This window comes from Molossus molossus, unplaced genomic scaffold (assembly GCF_014108415.1).
Source record: "Molossus molossus isolate mMolMol1 unplaced genomic scaffold, mMolMol1.p scaffold_m16_p_6, whole genome shotgun sequence".
NCBI classification, from domain to species: domain Eukaryota; kingdom Metazoa; phylum Chordata; class Mammalia; order Chiroptera; family Molossidae; genus Molossus; species Molossus molossus.
The window spans coordinates 76,977,752-76,997,209 of record NW_023425399.1 but is presented as its reverse complement, the minus strand read 5'-3'; the positions used below and the strand labels follow the sequence as shown (position 1 = coordinate 76,997,209).

At 40.4% G+C, this 19,458-nt stretch overlaps 1 protein-coding gene across 2 annotated transcripts in view; it reads left to right on the top strand.

The window, feature by feature from the left end:
- OSBPL1A (oxysterol binding protein like 1A) overlaps window positions 1–19,458 on the top strand; it is a 250,172-nt gene that overhangs the window by 45,659 nt on the left and 185,055 nt on the right. For both annotated transcript variants that reach the window (XM_036244357.1, XM_036244356.1), the window contains exons 2-4: window positions 3,915–4,037; window positions 17,642–17,727; window positions 18,746–18,820. In XM_036244357.1, the coding sequence (XP_036100250.1) occupies window positions 3,917–4,037; window positions 17,642–17,727; window positions 18,746–18,820 (282 nt within the window). In that variant the 5' untranslated portion in view covers window positions 3,915–3,916. The remainder of the gene's footprint in view (window positions 1–3,914; window positions 4,038–17,641; window positions 17,728–18,745; window positions 18,821–19,458) is intronic.

Genomic DNA, 19,458 nt, shown 5'->3' with positions numbered 1-19,458 from the left:
ACAAAAATTAATAATAATAAAATAAGTTACTTTGGGGCCATAAATGTGAAAAGAAACCAGGTAACTGGTTAGAAAAATATGTTGAGAGATTTAAAAAATATCATTGTTATTAAATATTTGATAGAATTATAATGCTGATTCTTGACAAATGACTCCTTCCTTAAATTATTGTTTAGATTCTCCAAAATCTTATTTCATACATTTATTCTTTTATGCAACTTAATCTTCTCTCCTAGTTTTCCCTGCTCCTAAGGAACTCTTAGTTCCTATCTCCCTAAACAAATCAAAAGCCTCTTAATTCTACTGGTTTGTTTTTTCTTAATTTATTTATTTAATTAATTAATTTTTGTTACAGATGTTTTTCCTTTTTCCCCCTCACTGATTCCCTCCTCCCCCTCCCTCCCCGCCCTGTCCCCAGCTTTGTTGTCCATGTCCATTGTTCATGCATATAAGTTCTGTGGTTTATCTCTCCCCCACCACCCCCTCTTCTGGGGATTGTCAGTCTGTACCCCACTTCCACGTCTCTGGGACTACCCCATTCCTCAGACTGTTATGTTCATTATATTCCACAAATAAGTGAGATCATATGATACTTGTCTTTCTCTCTTTGGCTTGTTTCGCTTAGGATGACATTTTCCAGGTCCCTCCATGTCGTCTCAAAGGATAAGAGATCTTTCTTTCTTATAGCTGCATAGTACTCCATTGTGTATAGGTACCACTGCTTTTTTATCCATTCATTTACTGATGGACATTTGGGCTGTTTCCAGATCTTAGCTATGTAAATAGTGCTGCTACAAACATGGGGGTACATATATTCTTTCTGATTGGTGTTTCAAGCTTCTTAGGGTATATTCCTAGAAGTGGGATCACTGGATCAAATGGCAGAACAATTTTTAAGTTTTTGAGGTAACACATATTGTTTTCCATAGTCTGCATTCCCACCAGCAGTGTACTAGAGTCCCCTTTTCTCCACATCCTTGCCAACACTTGTTGTTTGATGATTTGTGGATGGTGGCCATTCTGACAGGTGGGAGGTGATATATCATAGTTGTTTTAATTTGCACCTCTCTGATGATTAGTGATGTTGAGCATTTCTTCATATGTCTCTTAGCCATTTGTATGTCCTGTTTGGAGAGGTGTCTATTTAGTTCCTCTGCCCATTTTTTAATTGGGTTCTTTGTCTTCCTTTTGTTCAGTTGTATGAGCACTCTATATATATTGGAAATTAATCCCTTATCTGATATATCATTGGCAGTTATGCTCTCCCATACAGTGGGTTGCCTTTCCATTTTGATGATTATATCTTTTGCTGTGCAGAAGCTTTTGAGTTTGATGTAGTCCCATGTGTTCATTTTCTCCTTTGTTTCTATAGCCTTAGGGGATGTATCAGTGAAAATTCTGCTGCGAATGATGTCTGAAATTTTGTTGCCTACATTTTCTTCTAGGATTTTTATGGATCCATGAGTCACATTTAAGTCTTTTATCCATTTTGAGTTTATTTTTGTGTGTGATGTAAGTTGATGGTCTAGTTTCATTTTTTTTGCATATAGTTCTTCAATTTTCCCAACACCATTTATTAAAGAGGCTGTCTTTACTGTATGCTCTTGCCACCTTTGTCAAATATTAATTGAGCATATTGCCTTGGGTCCATTTCTGGGTTCTCTGTTCTGTTCCACTGGTCTATGTGCCTGTTCTTGTGCCTCTACTGGTCTTTTAAGCTCCTCTCCTTATATTCATTGTCAAGTATAAATAAATTGTTGAAAGTCAAAACAAGAAAAATTGTAATGCATTTACCATTTATATGAGCAGTTTATCAGAATGCACATTTCTTGTTCACGCAAGCATTGGGTGTATTTAATTGTGTTTTTTTTTTTTTTTTTTTCATCTTCACCTGAGGACATTTTTGCTTTTATCTTCAGACAGAGGGAGGAAGAGAGAGAGAGAAATATCGATGTGAGAGAGACACACCAACTGGTTGCCACCCAGACGACCCCAACCGGGGCTGGGGACAAACTGCAACCGAGATAATGTGCTCCTAGTAGAAACTGAATCTGGGTCTCTCCCGTCCTCGGGCTGACGCTCCAGCTGCTGAGCCAAACCAGCCAGGGCTAATCTTTATTTTTTAAAAGATTTAAAATTAATTTTTAAAGAGAGAGGAAGGGAAAGGGAGGGGGAGAGAGAGAGAAACATCGAGGTGAGAGACATCGATTGGCTGCCTCCTGGATGCTTCCCACCAGGGACCGAGTCCACAAACCAAGCCTGTGCCCCCACTGGGAATGGAACTGTGAACTCTTGGTGCGTGGGACGATGCCCAATCAACTGAGCCACACTGGCTCGGGCTAATCTTTTTTTTTTTCTAATCTGGTAGGCTAAATGCTTTATATTTCTTTGTAATCCTCTATATTCATTTTGGAATTGGTAAGAAAATATGAAAAAAAATTATAATGCCACTTCAAGGTTCTTATCAAAATTTATTTTTTCTACTCAGAATTTTTTTTGCATTGGTTTTGAGTGTGTTAATTTACATTTCAGTCTTTAATATTTTTATTTGAATGCTCATATTTTTACTCTATGTCTAGTTATTCTTATAATAACAACTATTTGGAAAATACCTGTATTTGAGCCCTGGCTGGTGTGGCTCAGTTGGTTGGACATCATCCCATGCACCGAGAGGTTGCCAGTTCCATTCCCGGTGGGGGCACATGCCTGGGTTGTGGGCTCGGTCCCCCATGCAGGGGATGGGGACGTGTGGGAGGCAGCACTGATATTTTGTTCTTACATCGTTGATTCTCTTTCTCCTTCTTCTCTAAAAATCAATACAAATATTTTTTAAAAATACATAAGCCCGACCAGTGTGGCTCAGTTGATTGACCATTGTCCCATGGACTGAGAGGTCCTGGTTCATTTCCCAGTCAGGGCACATGCCTGGGTTGCAGGCTTGATCCCCAGTAGGGGGCATGCAGGAGGCAGCTGATTGATGTTTCTCTCTTAAACAATAAATCAATAAATATATATATGTATATCTTTTTTTTTTATTCTCACCCGAGGACATTTTTGCATTTATCTTCAGATAGAACAGGAGGAAGAGAGGGAGGTAGAGAGAGAGAGAGAAACATTGATATGAGAGAGAAACCTTGATGTGAGAGAGACACATCACTGGTTGCCACCCACACGACCCTAACAAGGGCTGAGGACGAACCGCAACCAAGGTACATGCCCTTAATGGGAACCAAACCCGGACTCTCTGGTCCGCGGGCCGAGTTCTAACTGCTGAGCCAAACCAGCCAGGACAATAAAAACATATTTTTAACAAAGCAAACCTGTATTCGACAGAATGCTTTTATAGACATAATCTTACAGCAGCTCATGAAATTGGTTGTATTTTGCTGATGAGTGAACAGGCTTTGAAAGATTGAGAAACTTGCCCAAATGTCTAGTGCACTTCTTCAGTAATAATACAGAGGGCAAGTTGTCAGGGTCAAGCTTTGGCCCTGCAACTGATTTATTTAATTAGTTATTGTATTTATCTGCAAAATAAAGATGATTCATTTCTCATTTTGTTTTGTTTTTTTAATCCTCACCTGAGGATTTGTTCTCACTGATTTTAGAGATAGAGGAAGGGAGAGAGAGAGAGAGGAAAAACATCAGTGGGGGACAGAAACATCGATATGAAAGAGAAACATCAATTTGTTGCCTCCTGCTCACACCCTAGCCAGGGATCAAACCCACAACCTGGGATATGCCCTGACTGGGAATTGAACCCGTGCATGACCTTTCAGTGTATGGGATGATGCTCCAACCAACAGAGCTGTACAATCAGGGCTCTTTTCCCTTTTTGCATTAGTAGGTAATATCTAAAAGCTAATTATGTTCTTAGATAAAGCTATTTTGTTTTGTTTTTGTTTTTAATGTAGAAATGAATACAGAAGCAGAACAACAGCTTCTCCATCATGCCAGAAATGGCAATGCTGAAGAAGTAAGAAAGGTATTAGAAACTATGGAAAAGAACGAGGTAATTGCTGACATTAATTGCAAAGGTAAGCTTTGAATGAACTCTTTTCCCTTTCTGGTTTACTTCTTATGCACCCTCTCCTACATACTGCTCTATCATTTATTTAGCATTATTTTCTGATCTTGCTTGCAATACATTTTCATCTCTTATCCTAGAAAGAACCCCCAGAAGAATGGTAAAATGTTTCTCCTAGTTCTAAGTCAGAGAAATTGCGATCCAGTTTTAAAATTATCATGTATTATAAACCTTTGAGCTACAACGGTGACCCTGAGCCCACAAGATGCATGTGATGGCAATTTGTTCTTCCTAATTGAACCAGCAGGCTCAAGTGTTTACTTTATGCCCAGAGAGTCATGTGGTGTACCTTGGAGATGGTGTCAGTCAGTATCCCTTCCCTCACAGAGACTAGTCTAATAGAGCAATAGATCACACTAGTCTACATTATATATATGTACCATATTATAGAAGTGTAGGGTGTCATGGGACCTCACAGGAGAGGTGTGTAACTAGAATTTGAAGGGTTAGTTTCTTGGAGGAAATGATTCTAAGGTAACATATTAAGAATGTGTAGAGATGAAGAGGGTTCAGTTTAGAAGAAACAGCATGTGTCAAGGTCGTGAGGTGAGAGGCAGGCTAGATGGCAAGGGCTCCTAGGGCATGAAGGTAAGTAGCAGCCAAATCATAATGTGCCTTGCGTGGCAAGGTACGCACGTATTACACCCAGGTTTGCAGAGAAATAGAATTCATTGCCTGCAGTGGCTATGATATTTCAACAAGCACCTTCTCATTCCGGGAGTATAGAGGACTAAATGTTAGTCTTTGGGTACATCAATCTCAGTAGCTTTTCTGGTTAATGCTTGGTCTTCCAGAGCCTGTCATCTCCCCCCTCCCCCCAGTCTCCCCCGAGGTGGCATTTAAATGTAAAGGTGAGCATTGCTGTGTTTGTACAGCCTTTGGTTCCTCAGTGACCCTTGTCTTCCTGGTGTTCCTTAAGCATTTGTAGCTAAATTAGAACTTGGGGACAGAGTCAAACCAGGTCTCTCAGTTTATCATACAGTGCAGGTGGCGCTGTCTCAGGAGACTCACTTTGGCTCTTGTTGGCTTTGTGTCACCCTGAGCCTCTGTCCTGTACTTATTTGGCACATGACTGAGGCCAGCTAGTTCACATCAGCCACACAGGAGTATGGCTGAGGGTGGCATGTGGGAACTAGTGACACATGGGAGCTAAGAGCAGCTATGTTTAGCCAAAATGTGGTCTTCCCTCTGCCTGTGCTACAGTTTATTCACTGTGGCCACCTTGCAGGTGGTCAGCTTTGGGGCTCTTTTTCTAGCATCTCAGCTGCCACTTGTCTGTTCCCAGTGTTCCCCGAATTTATCTTGCTCTCTGGGCTTACAAACAGGAGCCACATGTCTCATCTTATGACTTCATCTCCCACAGTCCTCTGTCCCAGATGGATATTTTAATTTTATAGAAACATCGATGAATGAGAACATCTATTGACTGCCTCCTGCATGCCCTACTCTGGGGATTTGGCCCACAACCTGGGCATGTGTTCTGACCAGGAATCGAAATATTGACCTCTTGGTGCATGGGTCATTGCTCATCCACTGAGCCACACCGGCTGGGCCCAGATTGATATTTATTCTGTGTCACATTCTCCTCCTGTCCCGGAGCAGCAAACCTCACCCTCAGTAGGGAAGGAGTATTATCATTCCTGCAAGGAAAATAATTATGATTCGGTTGTCAAAAAAGTATAGTCTGAGATGGTTCTTGGTTTGCTGAAAGAATTCTAAAAATCCTCCCATCCCTCAGGAAAGACTGGTTCTTCATCTTTACCATTTTGAATGTCAAAACATTCCTGATTTGATATCCTCAGTGACTTTTCCTACTGCCTTTCTCATGCCCATCTATGGGTGCCTCAGGCTAGTTTGCGGAATGGCCTCTACTTGGAAATGTAAAACTGAGAAAGAAATTTTAATACTTTATTGAAATTTCACCTTCATTCTACCTGTCAGTCTGACTGTCTTTAGGGCAGTTTGATATGGGTTAATGTAGACGAATGACATAATCAGGTAATGAACTGTTGGTCCACTAGAAGTAAAAAGGGAGAGATGGGACTGGATTTGAGTAGTGTTTCCTTGTGGAAATCACCTTTCCTGGCATATATATATATTTTTTTCTGTTTTATTTGTTTTTCCAATCCCCAAGAAATGGAGAAAATAATAAAATGTACTATAATTCTTCCGTAAGAACAAAAGCTGAACAGTTGTTAAACTAAAAATAAAAGGCCAAATTGAGAGGCAACAGGGTCTATTCAAGATCCAGAAGAATATCTAATCGGAAGCACTGATTCACCCAGAAACCCAAATAGTGTTCTACTTAGGAGGTGAAGGCAAGGGGTTTTAGGAGAAAGAGAAGGGAAATAACTACATGAATAGAATGAAGGCTTTGCTGTGAGTGTTAAGAAACTAAGGAAGGAATTTCTGTGGGTGCAGGTAAGCTAACAGAGTGATGCTCACTCTAAATTTCGAGTCCTAGTCATAACAAACAGTTGTTTGGAATACAGTGCTGCTTTAGGTCCAGTCCAAGTGTTATTTTGCCCAATTTTAGCATTCCAAAGATTTGGGAGTAAGATGTTCACAGTAGTTCCTCTGGGATGGAACCTTCAACCCCATTTAAAAGGGACTCTGTCTATATTACTGTTTATATTTCCCCCTTTTGATTGAGATATTTCCTTGAAAGGAATCTTTGGAAAGCAACACTGGTGATTGGTTATTAAAAGCATCATTGGTCTCTTGTCGCCAGGAAAACTCTTTCCTGGTATGTCATGTCTCACCTAGGCCACATTTGAGCAACAAGAGCATCAGAACACAGTAAGTCTTTATTGTCACGTTCCTTTAAGGGCAAACACCTTCTGTAGTTTTTTTGGAGTTTCCCATATGACATCTCCTGAGCCTTAGCGATTGTCTAACAAAGCTGAGCGCCATTATCCGAGGGGTCTCTTTGTAACAGTGAACTATGTAAAACAAAGTTTTATAACAGGAAACACTCCTATAATAACAAACAAAATGTTAAGTCCAGTTAGAAGAATAAATCTGAATCAGGAGGCAGTACCCGAGGGCAGCCAGCTAAAGATACCAAGGAGCCATGAGGTGTTAGTGGGCACTGTATTGAACCATTTGGTTTGTGCCTACATTTCATTTAGTTTCATCTCCACTCCACCAAAGATGTTTTTTCCAAGTACAAAAAGGTATTAACAACAGGCAAACCCTACCTTGTTCAGCTAGGATGTAGTCAGGAGCAGTTCTGTTATGTGACACAACTCCTGCAAGGGAATGGAAACATCTTTCCTGGTTGGCTATTGCTTTGGTGGCAGGTCCAGCGATGTCCCCTAAGGTTTTTGATAAGTTTTGATAAGTTCTTGATTATGTATTCATTCATTGCAACACCTGCCTGAGGAAAAAGCATTCTTCAAAATTTGGCACCTTTGTTGGCCTTGACATTGCCGGGCATTGAATGCCCTTGACTGTGTGTGCAGTCAGTTGCACATTTTGACCTGTGAAGTAGGTATAAAGATGGTGTCCAATGCTGAGTTATCTTTGTAGGCAGAAATTAAGAGGGGAAAGGAAACAGTAACAATTATAGTGAGTTGATGGCCTCTCATATTATTTGTGAGATAAGAAGGAACTAAAATAAGGAAAAAATGAAAAAATGAAGGTGTAGATTTTTCAAGCCTGGCCACAGGCTGTCCTGTGGGTCAGCTGTCGACAACAGATGCTGTTTGCTTCACTTCCTAGTCATTTTTAACTTCAAATTTTCTACTCTGTACACCAGTAGTTAAAAGTACCTGATATGGTCCTTTCTGTCTTGGTTGTATAGAATCCTTTTGATGGTGTCTTTTCCAGTACACATAATGTCCTGGTTGTAAACTGAGGTGTTTAACTTCATTTCCTTTCATTAATTGGATAGCAAAAGCCGAGAAATCTCAATGTACATGTCTTCCTGGTAAGGCTGCTGGGAACCCTGTAGGCAGCCCACCAGGCTGATTTTCCCCAGGGGAGGGGTCCGTAAGTGAATCTTTTTCCTTGAAGCTGTCTGGTCATGTCTGAGACTATGCATGTCTTTCTCAAACATGATATTCTAGTCAAAGCCTTGGTAATATAACCAGTGTTTTCAATTGAGTTCTATAATGAGAAAAGGTTCTTATTTATTTATTTTTAATCCTTACCCAAGAATACTTTTCCCACTGATTTTTAGAGAGTGAAAAGGAGAAAAGGATGGAGAGAGAGAGAAACATTGATGTGAGAGAGACACATCGATTGGTTGCCTCCCACACACTCTCTGACAGGGGTTGGGTATCAAATATGCAACCAGGTATGCGCCCTTGGCTGGGAATCGAACCCGCGACCCTTTGGTCCTCAGGAAGACACTCTAAGCACTGAGTGAAACCAGCCAGGGCACAAGAAAATATTCTTAATGAAATTCTGTAAATAATTACATGGCCATGAAAATAGGAATACTCACTCACTGAGAGTTTCCAAATTCTGAAAGGATCAGGTAGGGTGGAAAAGATAAATGCTTGAATTCTGCTTATAAGAGTATAATTTACCAATTTGCTGTAGGACATAGATAGCTTAGGAGAAAAACATTTTTCCTTATATTTGAAAAACAAAGATTAAAAAAAGTAAAATTTAAATAAAAAGTCATAAAAATTATAATCATCCTTATCAATCCATTTAGTCTGATGTTATGGATTTTTATTGATCTTGGTCTTTTTAGCAGCTTTATGAATCTAGTTTTTCCTAAGAGTTCTGCAAATCCTCACCTAGTTGAATGGTGTGATCTGAAAGTTTATCAGAAACCTGTGTTTTAGAGTAAGTGTTAAGAGTCCTTTCCATGAATCTCTGAAGATGAAACATATTTGCAGAAAGTATCAGAGTAAGATAGTGACTCTGTAAAGGACAAAAGCTTTAAATGACATGATTAAAGATCTGATGACAATGCAGTTGACAAAGAACACACAATTTTTTAAGGTAACAACTAGAATTAAATGAAAACAATATATCAGGACATTTTAGATTTTTAGAAATTTTAATGAAAATTTTAGAACATTTTAATATGTGAATACAAATACAGCAATTATTATTTCTTATTTGCTTACAGGACTTCCCATGTAATTTTAGCATTTCAAATAGGCCTAATTAGTTTAATATCTCTCTTTTATAAAGAGAGAGATAAAGAGCCTTTGAAATGTTTCAGGGGGTCCTTCTCAAAAAATCTCAGTTCTTTTCAGGTTAAGAAAAAGACTTTAATTTTGGGATTTGGGGAAGGTTGTCAAACATTAAAACTTTTAAAACACTTGGTCAGATAGGATCATAGGTCACTGTGAAACCTAGCCATTTCATCTTGGTGACAGTTAAAGACTAGACAGGCAAACACAGAAAGTTAAATAGTTGTAAGCCAAATTTAACTTAAGACTCAGTGTATCTAAGCACTCAAAGTCCTGATGATAGAGAGCACAGGAAATCACAAAAATCTTTGTTTCCCTTTATAATCTCTTATTCATTCATTCATTCATTCCTCATCCTAGGATACTTTTCTATTTATCATCAGATAGAGTGGGAGGGAGGGGGGGAGAAAGACAGAGAGAAACATCGACATGATAGAGCCACATTGACTGGCTGCCTCCCACATGACCAGACCAGGGCCAGGGATGAACTGCAGCCAAGGTACGTGCCCTTGACTGGAATCAAACCCGTGACTCATTGGTCAGTATGCTGACACTCTAACTACTGAGCAAAACTGGCCAGGGCTATAATCTCTTATTAAGAGAATGCAAATTGTAGAGGAAAAGTTTGCCATTTTAGCAGATGAAAAAACATTGTTTTCTTTTTATATAAATGCATTGTTGATATTAACTCTTATAATAAATTCTTTCAATCTCATCCAGCTTTACCATATAAAAATTTCTTTTCTCAGTATTCCTTTTCACAAATCTTTTACAATTTTCCTTGTAATTCCCTCAAAAAAGCATGTTATGCCTTATATCTTCTTTTACAGAAAACACATATCCACCTTCCCTTGTATTCAGAGTTGTTTCCCTTATTATTCCTATTTGTTTCAATTGTATATATTGAAATTTTTAACCCTAAACTAAGTAATTTGAACAGTTACATCGGTATTATTTTAGATTAGCAAATTTATGAATATATTTTATTATTTCAGGAAACATGCCCCCCCCCCCCTTTAATCCTCACCCCAGGATATTTTTTCATTTATCTTCAGATAGAGTGGGAGGGATAGATAGAGAGAGAGAGAAACATCGATGCAAGAGAGACACTTTGACTGGTTGCCTCCTGCATGACCCCAACCAGGGCCAGGGACCGAACCGCAACTGAGGTACACGCCCTTGACCAGAACCTAACCCGCGACCCCCTGGTCAGCAGGCTGATGTTCCAACTTCTGAGCCAAACTGGCCAGGGCTATGTTCCCTTTTTAAGAGTATATTTTTTTCGCTGTGTCACAAGAGATGTTAATTAATAAACCCAAATTTATCTTTTGTTTCTCTCTAATAAGAAGCCAAAAGTAGTAAACTTAGGCATATTTAGCAGTTAATATTTCAGTATTTTATCTTATTTGGAAATTATTTAAATATTCTGCAAATTTTCATTTAATTTAGCTAGCATAACTTTGATTTCACGATACTAAAAGATTTTGGAAATTATTATATTTTAATCCTCACCTGAGGACACGTTTCCATTGATTTTTAGATAGAGTGGGAGAGAGAAAAAGAGGAACGTTGATGTGATAGAGACACACTGATTGGTTGCCTCCCGCACAACCCCAGCTGGGGCCAGGGATTGAACTGAAACTGAGGTACATGCCCTTGATGGGAATAGAACCTGCAACCTTTCAGTCTGCGGGCTGATGCTGTAATTGCTGAGTCAAATTGGCTAGGGCATTAGGAAATTATTTTTAAGTACATGTACTGTAACAAAAAATTATTGCTAAAAGGTTTTATATCTAATTTATTCTTAACAACTATGTTTAGATTATGAAAATTTTATCATACCAAGTTATTTTTCTTGACAGATTTGTAAACTTAGGTAGAATAGGAGTATTATATTTTATTTTGATAACTCTAAAGATGTATCTATTTTAATTAAACCAAAAAAAGCTTAAATTAGCTTTAATACCAGATATTTTTTCAGAACTTGAAAAATATTTGAGTTAATTTCTGTTAAATTACTTAATTTGTATACATGCTTAATTCCTTTAACTCAGTTAAACAGAGCTCTTTGAATACCAATTTTATTAATATCTTCTAGAGGTGTGTGTGTACACACACACACACACACATACACACACACACACACACACACACACACAGATGCAACCAGAGACCAGACAGTTTAGTTTTTGAAGTTTCAGCAATGAGGCAGGTACAATAAGGCAAAATCCACTAAATTATAACAGCTGGAGTAATTTGCTTTTTTGTTGTTGTTCAGATAGCTAAGGTTTTTTTAAACTAGTTTTAGAGAAGACTTTTAATATTTGTATTTGTCCTTGACTAACAATTTTGAAGGTGCGTGTGTGTGTGCGTGCATGTGTGCACGCGTATGTACTGCTTAAGTAAGGGAACCTTTTCAGCCACTTGTGCTTTTTTTTTTTTTTTTAATCCTCACCCGAGGGTATTTTTCCATTTTTTGTACAGATAGAATGGGAGGGAGAGAGAGGAAGGGAGAGAGAGAGAGAAACATCGATGTGAAGGGACACATCGAGTGGCTGCCACCCGCATGACCAACCAGGGCCGGAGACAAACTGCAACCGAAGTACATGCCCTTAGCGGGAACCAAACCCGGGTCTCTCCGGACCGCAGGCCGACACTCTAACCGCTGAGCCAAACTGGCCAGGGCCACTTGTGCTTTTTAGAAAGTTCTTTCCACGCAGCCTGTGTGGCTCAGTGGTTGAGCACTGACCCATGCACCGAGAGGTCCCCAGTTGATTCCTGGATTAGGGCACATGCCCGGGTTGTGGGCCTGATCCCCAGTGGAGGCACGCAGGAGGCAGCCAGTTAATGTTCCCTCTTATCGACGTTTCTATCTCTCCCTCTCTCTAATATCAGTAAAGAAAAAAACCAAAAGATTCTCCTTTCCCATAGTTTCCCTTTAGGTTTGTTTTATCTCAGACAGTGTGGGCTGTGTTTACATTTCTGATTTTTCACAGGAGGGCCTGAGGAGTTGCTGAGGCTTGAAAAAAAATCTTATCAGACTTTTAAATTCTGTCAAATTTCCGATCATAGTTATTAAATTTTTCAAAATATCTTGTCAGGCTTCAGGCAGGACAAACAAGACATTTAAATATATATGTGTGTGTGTATATATATATATATATATATATATATATATGCGCGCGTGTGTGTGTATATATATTTGTATTGATATTTAGAGAGAGAGAAAGGGAAAAGGGGGGGCGGAGAGAAGCATGGATGTGAGAGCAAGGCATCGATCGGCTGCCTCCTGCACACCCCCTACCTGGGATCAAGCCCACGATCGGGCATGTGCCCTGACTGGGAGTCGAACCAGCAACCTCTCAGTGCATGGGACAGCACCCAACCAACTGAACCACATCGGCCAAGGCGACAGGAAGAAATTATAAAGCACCTGCTCATCTGGCCAAATTTTTTCAAATCCTCTTAGAGCTATTTTTTAATGATTTTGTCTTTTAGAAGTTTCTGCATATCAGTCAAAGAATGTATTCCATTGACCCTGAGAGGTTTGGAATTCTTTCTTTTAAAGGGAGAACAGGCTTGAGGTGCACTTTGAATAAAGGTTTTCTTGAATGGCTAAATTATTTAAATTAGGTTGGCTAAGCTGGTCCATTTCATTAAAAAAGCACAAGAAGAGGAACCAAAATGTTTGTACACATACTGGCTAGAGTTCCCACGGAAGGGACTTTCAGAGGGTGAGAGGTCTCATGTTCAGACAGATTCCCCTGAGGGCTGCCCTGGCTGAACAAAAGACAAGAGATCGCAATCTAAAGCCCCAGGTAGCTGGACGGCCAAGTGCACACTGACATGCACTTCTTAATGGCAGGGATCACAACGCCAGCGCTCAGGAGGAGAAAAACTCCAGTTTTTTATTACATGTGCATTAATGGCTTTAGTTAAGCCTTGGGTCTCTTGGAGCCAAACTAATACCTAAGGGGGATGTGCAAGCTAACCCATTCCATGACCAACTTATCCTGTCCCAGAGCCTTCTTTTTTTAATGGCTTTTAAATGCTTGACCTGTGCTCTCCAGTTTGCGGTGTGTGCTTCCAAGATTCTCTTCATGTGGGTGTAACCCAGAGTAAAGTTTGTTTAGATAAATGCCGGTCAGGTGATATCTGCAGGTTTGTCAGCTTACGGGCCGGCCTGGAGAACAGGTTTATAGGATTTATGCTGGTGTGCTCCCCCCCCCCCCAAATTTCTTTCTTATGACAGATATACAACAGATAGTGACAAGGGAAGGAAAAAACATTGCAAAAGTTTGAGGGGTAAGATGTGCGAGGCATTTCCTCTGGGATGGCAGCTCTGACTTCATTTTAAAGTGGCTCAGTTTATATTACTTTTTACACAATCAACATAGAAATGTTATTGTTTGGAAGGAACCACAGTGACGTCAAATCAAAAACGAGAAGTACTCATATGCAGTCAAAGGTTAAACTCAACATTTCTAGGCTAGGGGCACAACGAAGGATCTAATTGGTTAGTTTTGCTTGTAGCTGTTACCATGTTATAAATATGTGCATGATTTTTTTCTGTTGCTAATGGTGAGACATTCTTGCAAATAAAATAAATATTAATGTTATATGCATAGTATGCTGTATTTATAAGGTATGAGTGGTTTTCCAAAAAATGTTTTTTTTCTTTAAATATGTTTTTATTGATTTTTAGAGAGAGGGGAAGGGAGGGAGAGATAGAAACATCAAAGTGAGAGAGAAACATCTATTGCCTGCCTCCTGCACGCCCCCACATCAAGGATGAAGCCTGCATCCTGGGCCTGGGCCCTGACCAGGAATCAAACTGGGCCCTCTCAGTCCATGGGACGATACTCAATCCACTGAGCCACACCGGCCCTACAAGAAATACGTTTTAGAAGCAAAATAAGAACTTACATGCGCTGTCAGTACCTGATCTGTCTCGTGCTGTCCCGTCACTCTGCTGCAGGTCTGATGGTTACTTGAGTGTCACCCATAGCGTTATCTACTTGACTCCTACCCAGAACACCATGACTGGCATTTTCCAGTGTTTTCGTATTCTTTGTTGTTTTTTTCTTTGGTTAGTCCTCACCTGAAGATATTTTTTCATTACTTTTTATTTTAGAAAGAATGGAAAGGAGGGAGGGAGGGGGGAAGAGAGAGAGTGAAAGAAACATCCATGTGAGAAAGACACATTGGTTGCCTCCTGCACACGCCCCGACTCGGGCCAGAGATCAAACCTGCAACCCAGGTACATGCCCTTGACTGGGAGTTGAAGCCGAGACCCTTTGGTGCGCAGTCCGGCGCTCTAACCATGGAGCCACCCTGACCAGGGCTGCGTTCATATTCTGTATAGGGCATTGTTCTTTGTAAATATTTCTAAACTTGATATTTCTTATTCTTGAACAAAATATCTTGGATACCCATATGTAGTAAAGAGTACAAAGAATGTTTGGAGTATTTTAAAAATAATTTGGGATTTGGGAAATTTTGATTTCTTCATCCAGAATCCTGTTTGGAACCAGGTGTGAGGAGACAAGTGCACTAGCTATTACAGTAACAGAGGAGACCACTGTGGGCTAGATGGGATAGAAGCAGTGGTTGTGGGGAAGAGTGGTGCTTACTTCTGACGTGAGAAATGAGGTGAATAATGGGGTGATTCGTTGTGAAAACAAATGTGGGAGGAGGGGACGGGATAGTGTGTGTGTACATGTGTGTGTGTGTGTGTACGTGTGTGTGTGTGTGTTGAGTTCAACTTTGTACTTTCTGAACATGAGATATTCCTGTATCATCCAAATGGAAATATAAATAGAACTTTGGAGTCGACAGCATATAAAAGAATGATGGGAAAGGGCTAGGAGATACCGTTACTGGAGACACCGATAACGAAGGGCTGACCAGAGAACGTGCAGCTCCCAAAGAACCCTGATCGGAAGTGCCGGGCAGTGAGAGGAGCCCCAGGGGGCAGGGCCGTGGGAGCCAGAGGCTCGCCGCCTGTCATCCAACGCCGAACATTGTCGCGATGTGGTGGCAGCTGGACCGTGCCCTGGGATTTGGTGACAGCATTTATTGATAAAAATTGAGGACAGTTTTAATGATGTGGGTGAGGGGGGTTCTGCAGTGAGTGGTGGGAGCTGGTGGAAAGGAAGGAGGTGGGAAAAGTAAGCGAAGACTGGCATGAGGCGGGACGGGGAGGACAGTCACTGTAGGAAGCCCTGGACCAGAGAGGGGTTCCGCTGCCTTTGCTGATTAGAAAGAATCGCTGCGTCTGCTTGCTCCTTTCTGTTTGCATCTGAAGAGGGAAAGGTTGACCGTAAGGAGAAAAAGGAGTCCCTGAGAACAGGAAAGGGTGGGATCCAGGATACAAGCTCCAGGCGAATAGTGAGAGATTGAAATATCTCTTGTGGAATAGGAGACACCTGAGTAGGGCATTATAAAAAGAATGGCCAAGCAGTGTTGAGATCCTGAATTTATGTTGCCACAAATCCTCAAGCTTCTGTTATTTTTTTCCGCCACCGTTTGCAAACCTGGGTGTGGTTATAGAAAAATTGAGCTGGTGTATTTATCAGGCTTTGGGGTTTTTCTGGATTGCTATGACAAGAAAGATAGTAAAAGCAGGGATTTTGAAGATATTGGCAAAGAAATGCTGAAGTGAGCGATCGAGAAATGCATGCCGGGCCCTAGCCAGTTTGGCTTAGTGGTTGAGCGTCGGCCTGTGGACCAGAGAGACCTGGGTTTGGTTCCTGCTAGGGGCACATACCTCAAAAAAAAAAAAAGAAAAGAAATGCATGCCGGATTATTGAAGGAAGTGAAGGTGTAGGTGTTCACATACCTGAAAAGTAACGAAGAACTGAGGGCTGATGACGCTGAGGAACATGTCTGGGAGTATACCTGTTACAAGCTGGAAAGTGGGAAGTTTGGGGGAAAGAGGGCTTTCTTGTTCATGAGTTCAGGGATGGTAATGACATCCAGGTCTGGGACTGGGTACCCAACACTTAGCAGAGGCAGAGTTTGTGGGAAATGAGGGAAGCTGAAAAACAGGCATCCGGATACTGACTAGTGGTAGATACCTCTAGGATGCAGACAGGATTCGCCAGGGTGGGGAGAAAGACTGTGTGCTGTTAGTTGGTGAGGGGTGAACCACTGGGGGCTGGTAGATGGCAGCAGAGAGGCGTCTGAGGGAGCTGTAGCCATGGCTTATTGGCAGTAGTCAGAAAGGAGGAGCTGTAACGTGAAGGAAGTCACTGAGCAGACACGTTGGGTTTGATGGGAGATTTACATGACTTGTATTCTGTGAGAACCAGTGGGTGTGCGAATCAGTATGAGTTAGGTTTCAGTTAAGAACAGAAATAAAAGAAATGTTCCATGAAATAGACAGGCTCTAGGATTTCTTGCCTATGGTTCCAGAGGGCACATATTTGAGAGACAACAGATGTGGGAATTTGGGTAAATGTTAAACAATCGCAGGGACAGTTGGCAGTCCCTCAGGGAGTTGATAGGAGCCTGCTCTGGGTACACTGAGGTTGGTGGCTGAGGTTGGCTCAAAACCTGAAATGCAGGGGCTGAGTGCAGGCTTTAAAGCTGCAGCTCCTTCCTAAGGTGCCCCCTGAGACCAGACCCTGCAGGGTGGTGGGCTTTGAGGTTTGTTTGATAGGCTGTATTCTCAAGCCTGATTTGGAATCCTGCTAAACTTTTGGAGCTATCTCTAGTCTAAGCTATAGTCCCACCTTCCCTCCTTTTTTTCTTCTAAATTGAATTAGTTTCTGCTTTTGTAGCGCTCGATTGTTTTACATCTCTTCTCAGCTCTACTGCTAGGATCTCACATTTCATTGCCTTTCATTTTGGTTCTTGTTATCTAGTTGGACTCTGGTAACCCCATACCCTCATTACCTGAGATTTTATCTGAAGTCAAGACTCCATTTTCAGTCACCAGTTACAGAGCTACTGGCTTTCCAAATGCTCCAGGAAGAATTCTTTATCAGTTCCGCATTCCTATGTTACGAGTTTCCAAAGCGGTTCTTTTCATGCAATTCTGTGCCAAGAGGATCGCATCTTGGCTGGGTGATGGCAATATGGTTAGAGACTCAGAACCTTAGAGTCAGCAGCTACGAGAGATCATCTAGCTTGACTGTAACCCCGGATGTCTCCTTCCACCCTCTGACAAATGAGACGGTGACTGGGGAAAGTGCCGCCAGAATGGGGGTCTTAGAAGTTCTAATCCAGTGCGCTCATTACCCTTTTCACTCGGTGGGGTCCTGCCTCCCACTCATCAGCCCTGCAGTGAGAAACAGAGCCGTGGACCAATGCACTGAAGTAACCTGTTACAGAGAAATTAATTTTATTGTAAAATTACCTAAATTATATCTAAAAATATCTTTCCCATTTTCAGGAAGAAGTAAGTCTAATTTGGGCTGGGCACCTCTTCATCTGGCATGCTATTTTGGACATAGACAAGTGGTCCAGGATCTGTTAAAGGTATATTTATGGCTTCAATTTTTTAGATGAAAAATAAATATTGTTATGGAAATTATAGAAGTCTTCACTGAGCCATAATAGCTTATTTAAAGCATCACCGCAGACACAAATTGTTCTTTACTAATTACATGAATTAGGTTAGCCTGATTAATTAAAATTCTATTTTTTTCAGTGATTTGATTTTTATAGTATTGGCTTTTTAGAATTGCAAAGTGGACATATAAATTAATGAAGATATGGTGTATTTTTAGTTTTTTGAGCATAACAGTTAAAAAATAACAAAGCACATCCTAAGTAGTTAAAAAAATTACAGAATTTCTTAACACCATATAATTTAAGACTTCATTTTTCTCAATTCTGTGATTAACTTTTCACATACTGACATTTCTGAAGTTGGGTTGCATCTTAAAATCGATGTGTACATTTAAGTGGTGGCATCTTTTTTTTTTAATGAAAACTTATTAAATTGGTAGAAAAAATATGGTATTTTATTCAGAGATGGTTAAAATTTATTTATTTAAAAATGTTTTTATTGATTCTTTAGAGAGAGAAAGGAGGGGAGAGAAAGATAGAAACATTGATGTGAGACAGAAACATTGATGGGTCACCCCCTGCCCGCCCCCCACCAGGGATTGAGCCCGAAACCTGGACATGTGCACTGACCAGGAATCGAACTGGGACCTCTCGGTCCATGGGACCATGCTCAGTCCACTGAGCCATACCAACTGGGCTGGTTTGCCTTTTTAAAAATATGATTATGTCTAAAGTTCAGTGAAGGTGTATAGATTTTTAAAGAAAAATAGCTTTTTATTTTCTTACCTATCAGGTAGATTTTTACCTTTCAGAAAGTTTACTGTTTACATTTACTATGAAATGAATTTATTTTTACTACTGACAACTGGTCAACATTAACAATGACTTTAATTTTTGAAATAGTTAATATATTTTTAAGAAATTATTTTCACCTTTGTATATTTCTTAATATGTGAAGGATGTTTAATGTTTTCATATTGACTAGGCTGGTGCAGAAGTAAATGTATTAAATGACATGGGAGACACACCACTTCATCGAGCTGCCTTTACGGGACGAAAGGTGAGAAACATTCTCTATGCAGTGTTTGCAAGTGGAATGTCTGGAAGAGCAGTCACACACGTTTTCTCTTTTACAACCATATGAATTGCAACTGGGAAAATGTATAAATCAGTACTTTGGGTCAAAAGGCCGCAAGCTGTTCACGTTTGGACAGTGAGGTCAAGTACGAAGGTCACGGAGACTTCCACTCTAGTCTCTGCTTGTGTACTTCAGGGATGGGGAACTTCTGACTGTTCCATTTTGCAGAAGAACAGCTTCACAGAGGAATAACTTACACTCATTAAACTCACCTGCTGTAAGTGTACATTTCAATGAGTTTTAGTACATTTACACATTTGTACAAACATCACCACAATCCAGTTTTAGAACATTTCCATCCCCCCAACCACAAAAGTTTCCTCGTGCCTGTTTGCATTCATTCGGTACTTCTAGTCCAAGCTTCATGCTACCACTGATTTGCTTTCTGTCTCTAGATATTTGCTATTTGTAGAATTTTATTTTACAAAAACTTGCACAGTTCCATTTACAGCTGGCTTCTTTGTAGCATAAATTGTTGAAGTTCATCCATGGTGTAGCATGTATCAGTAATTAGTTCCTTTTTATGACTGAGTAATATTTTGTTGTATGGATATACCTCA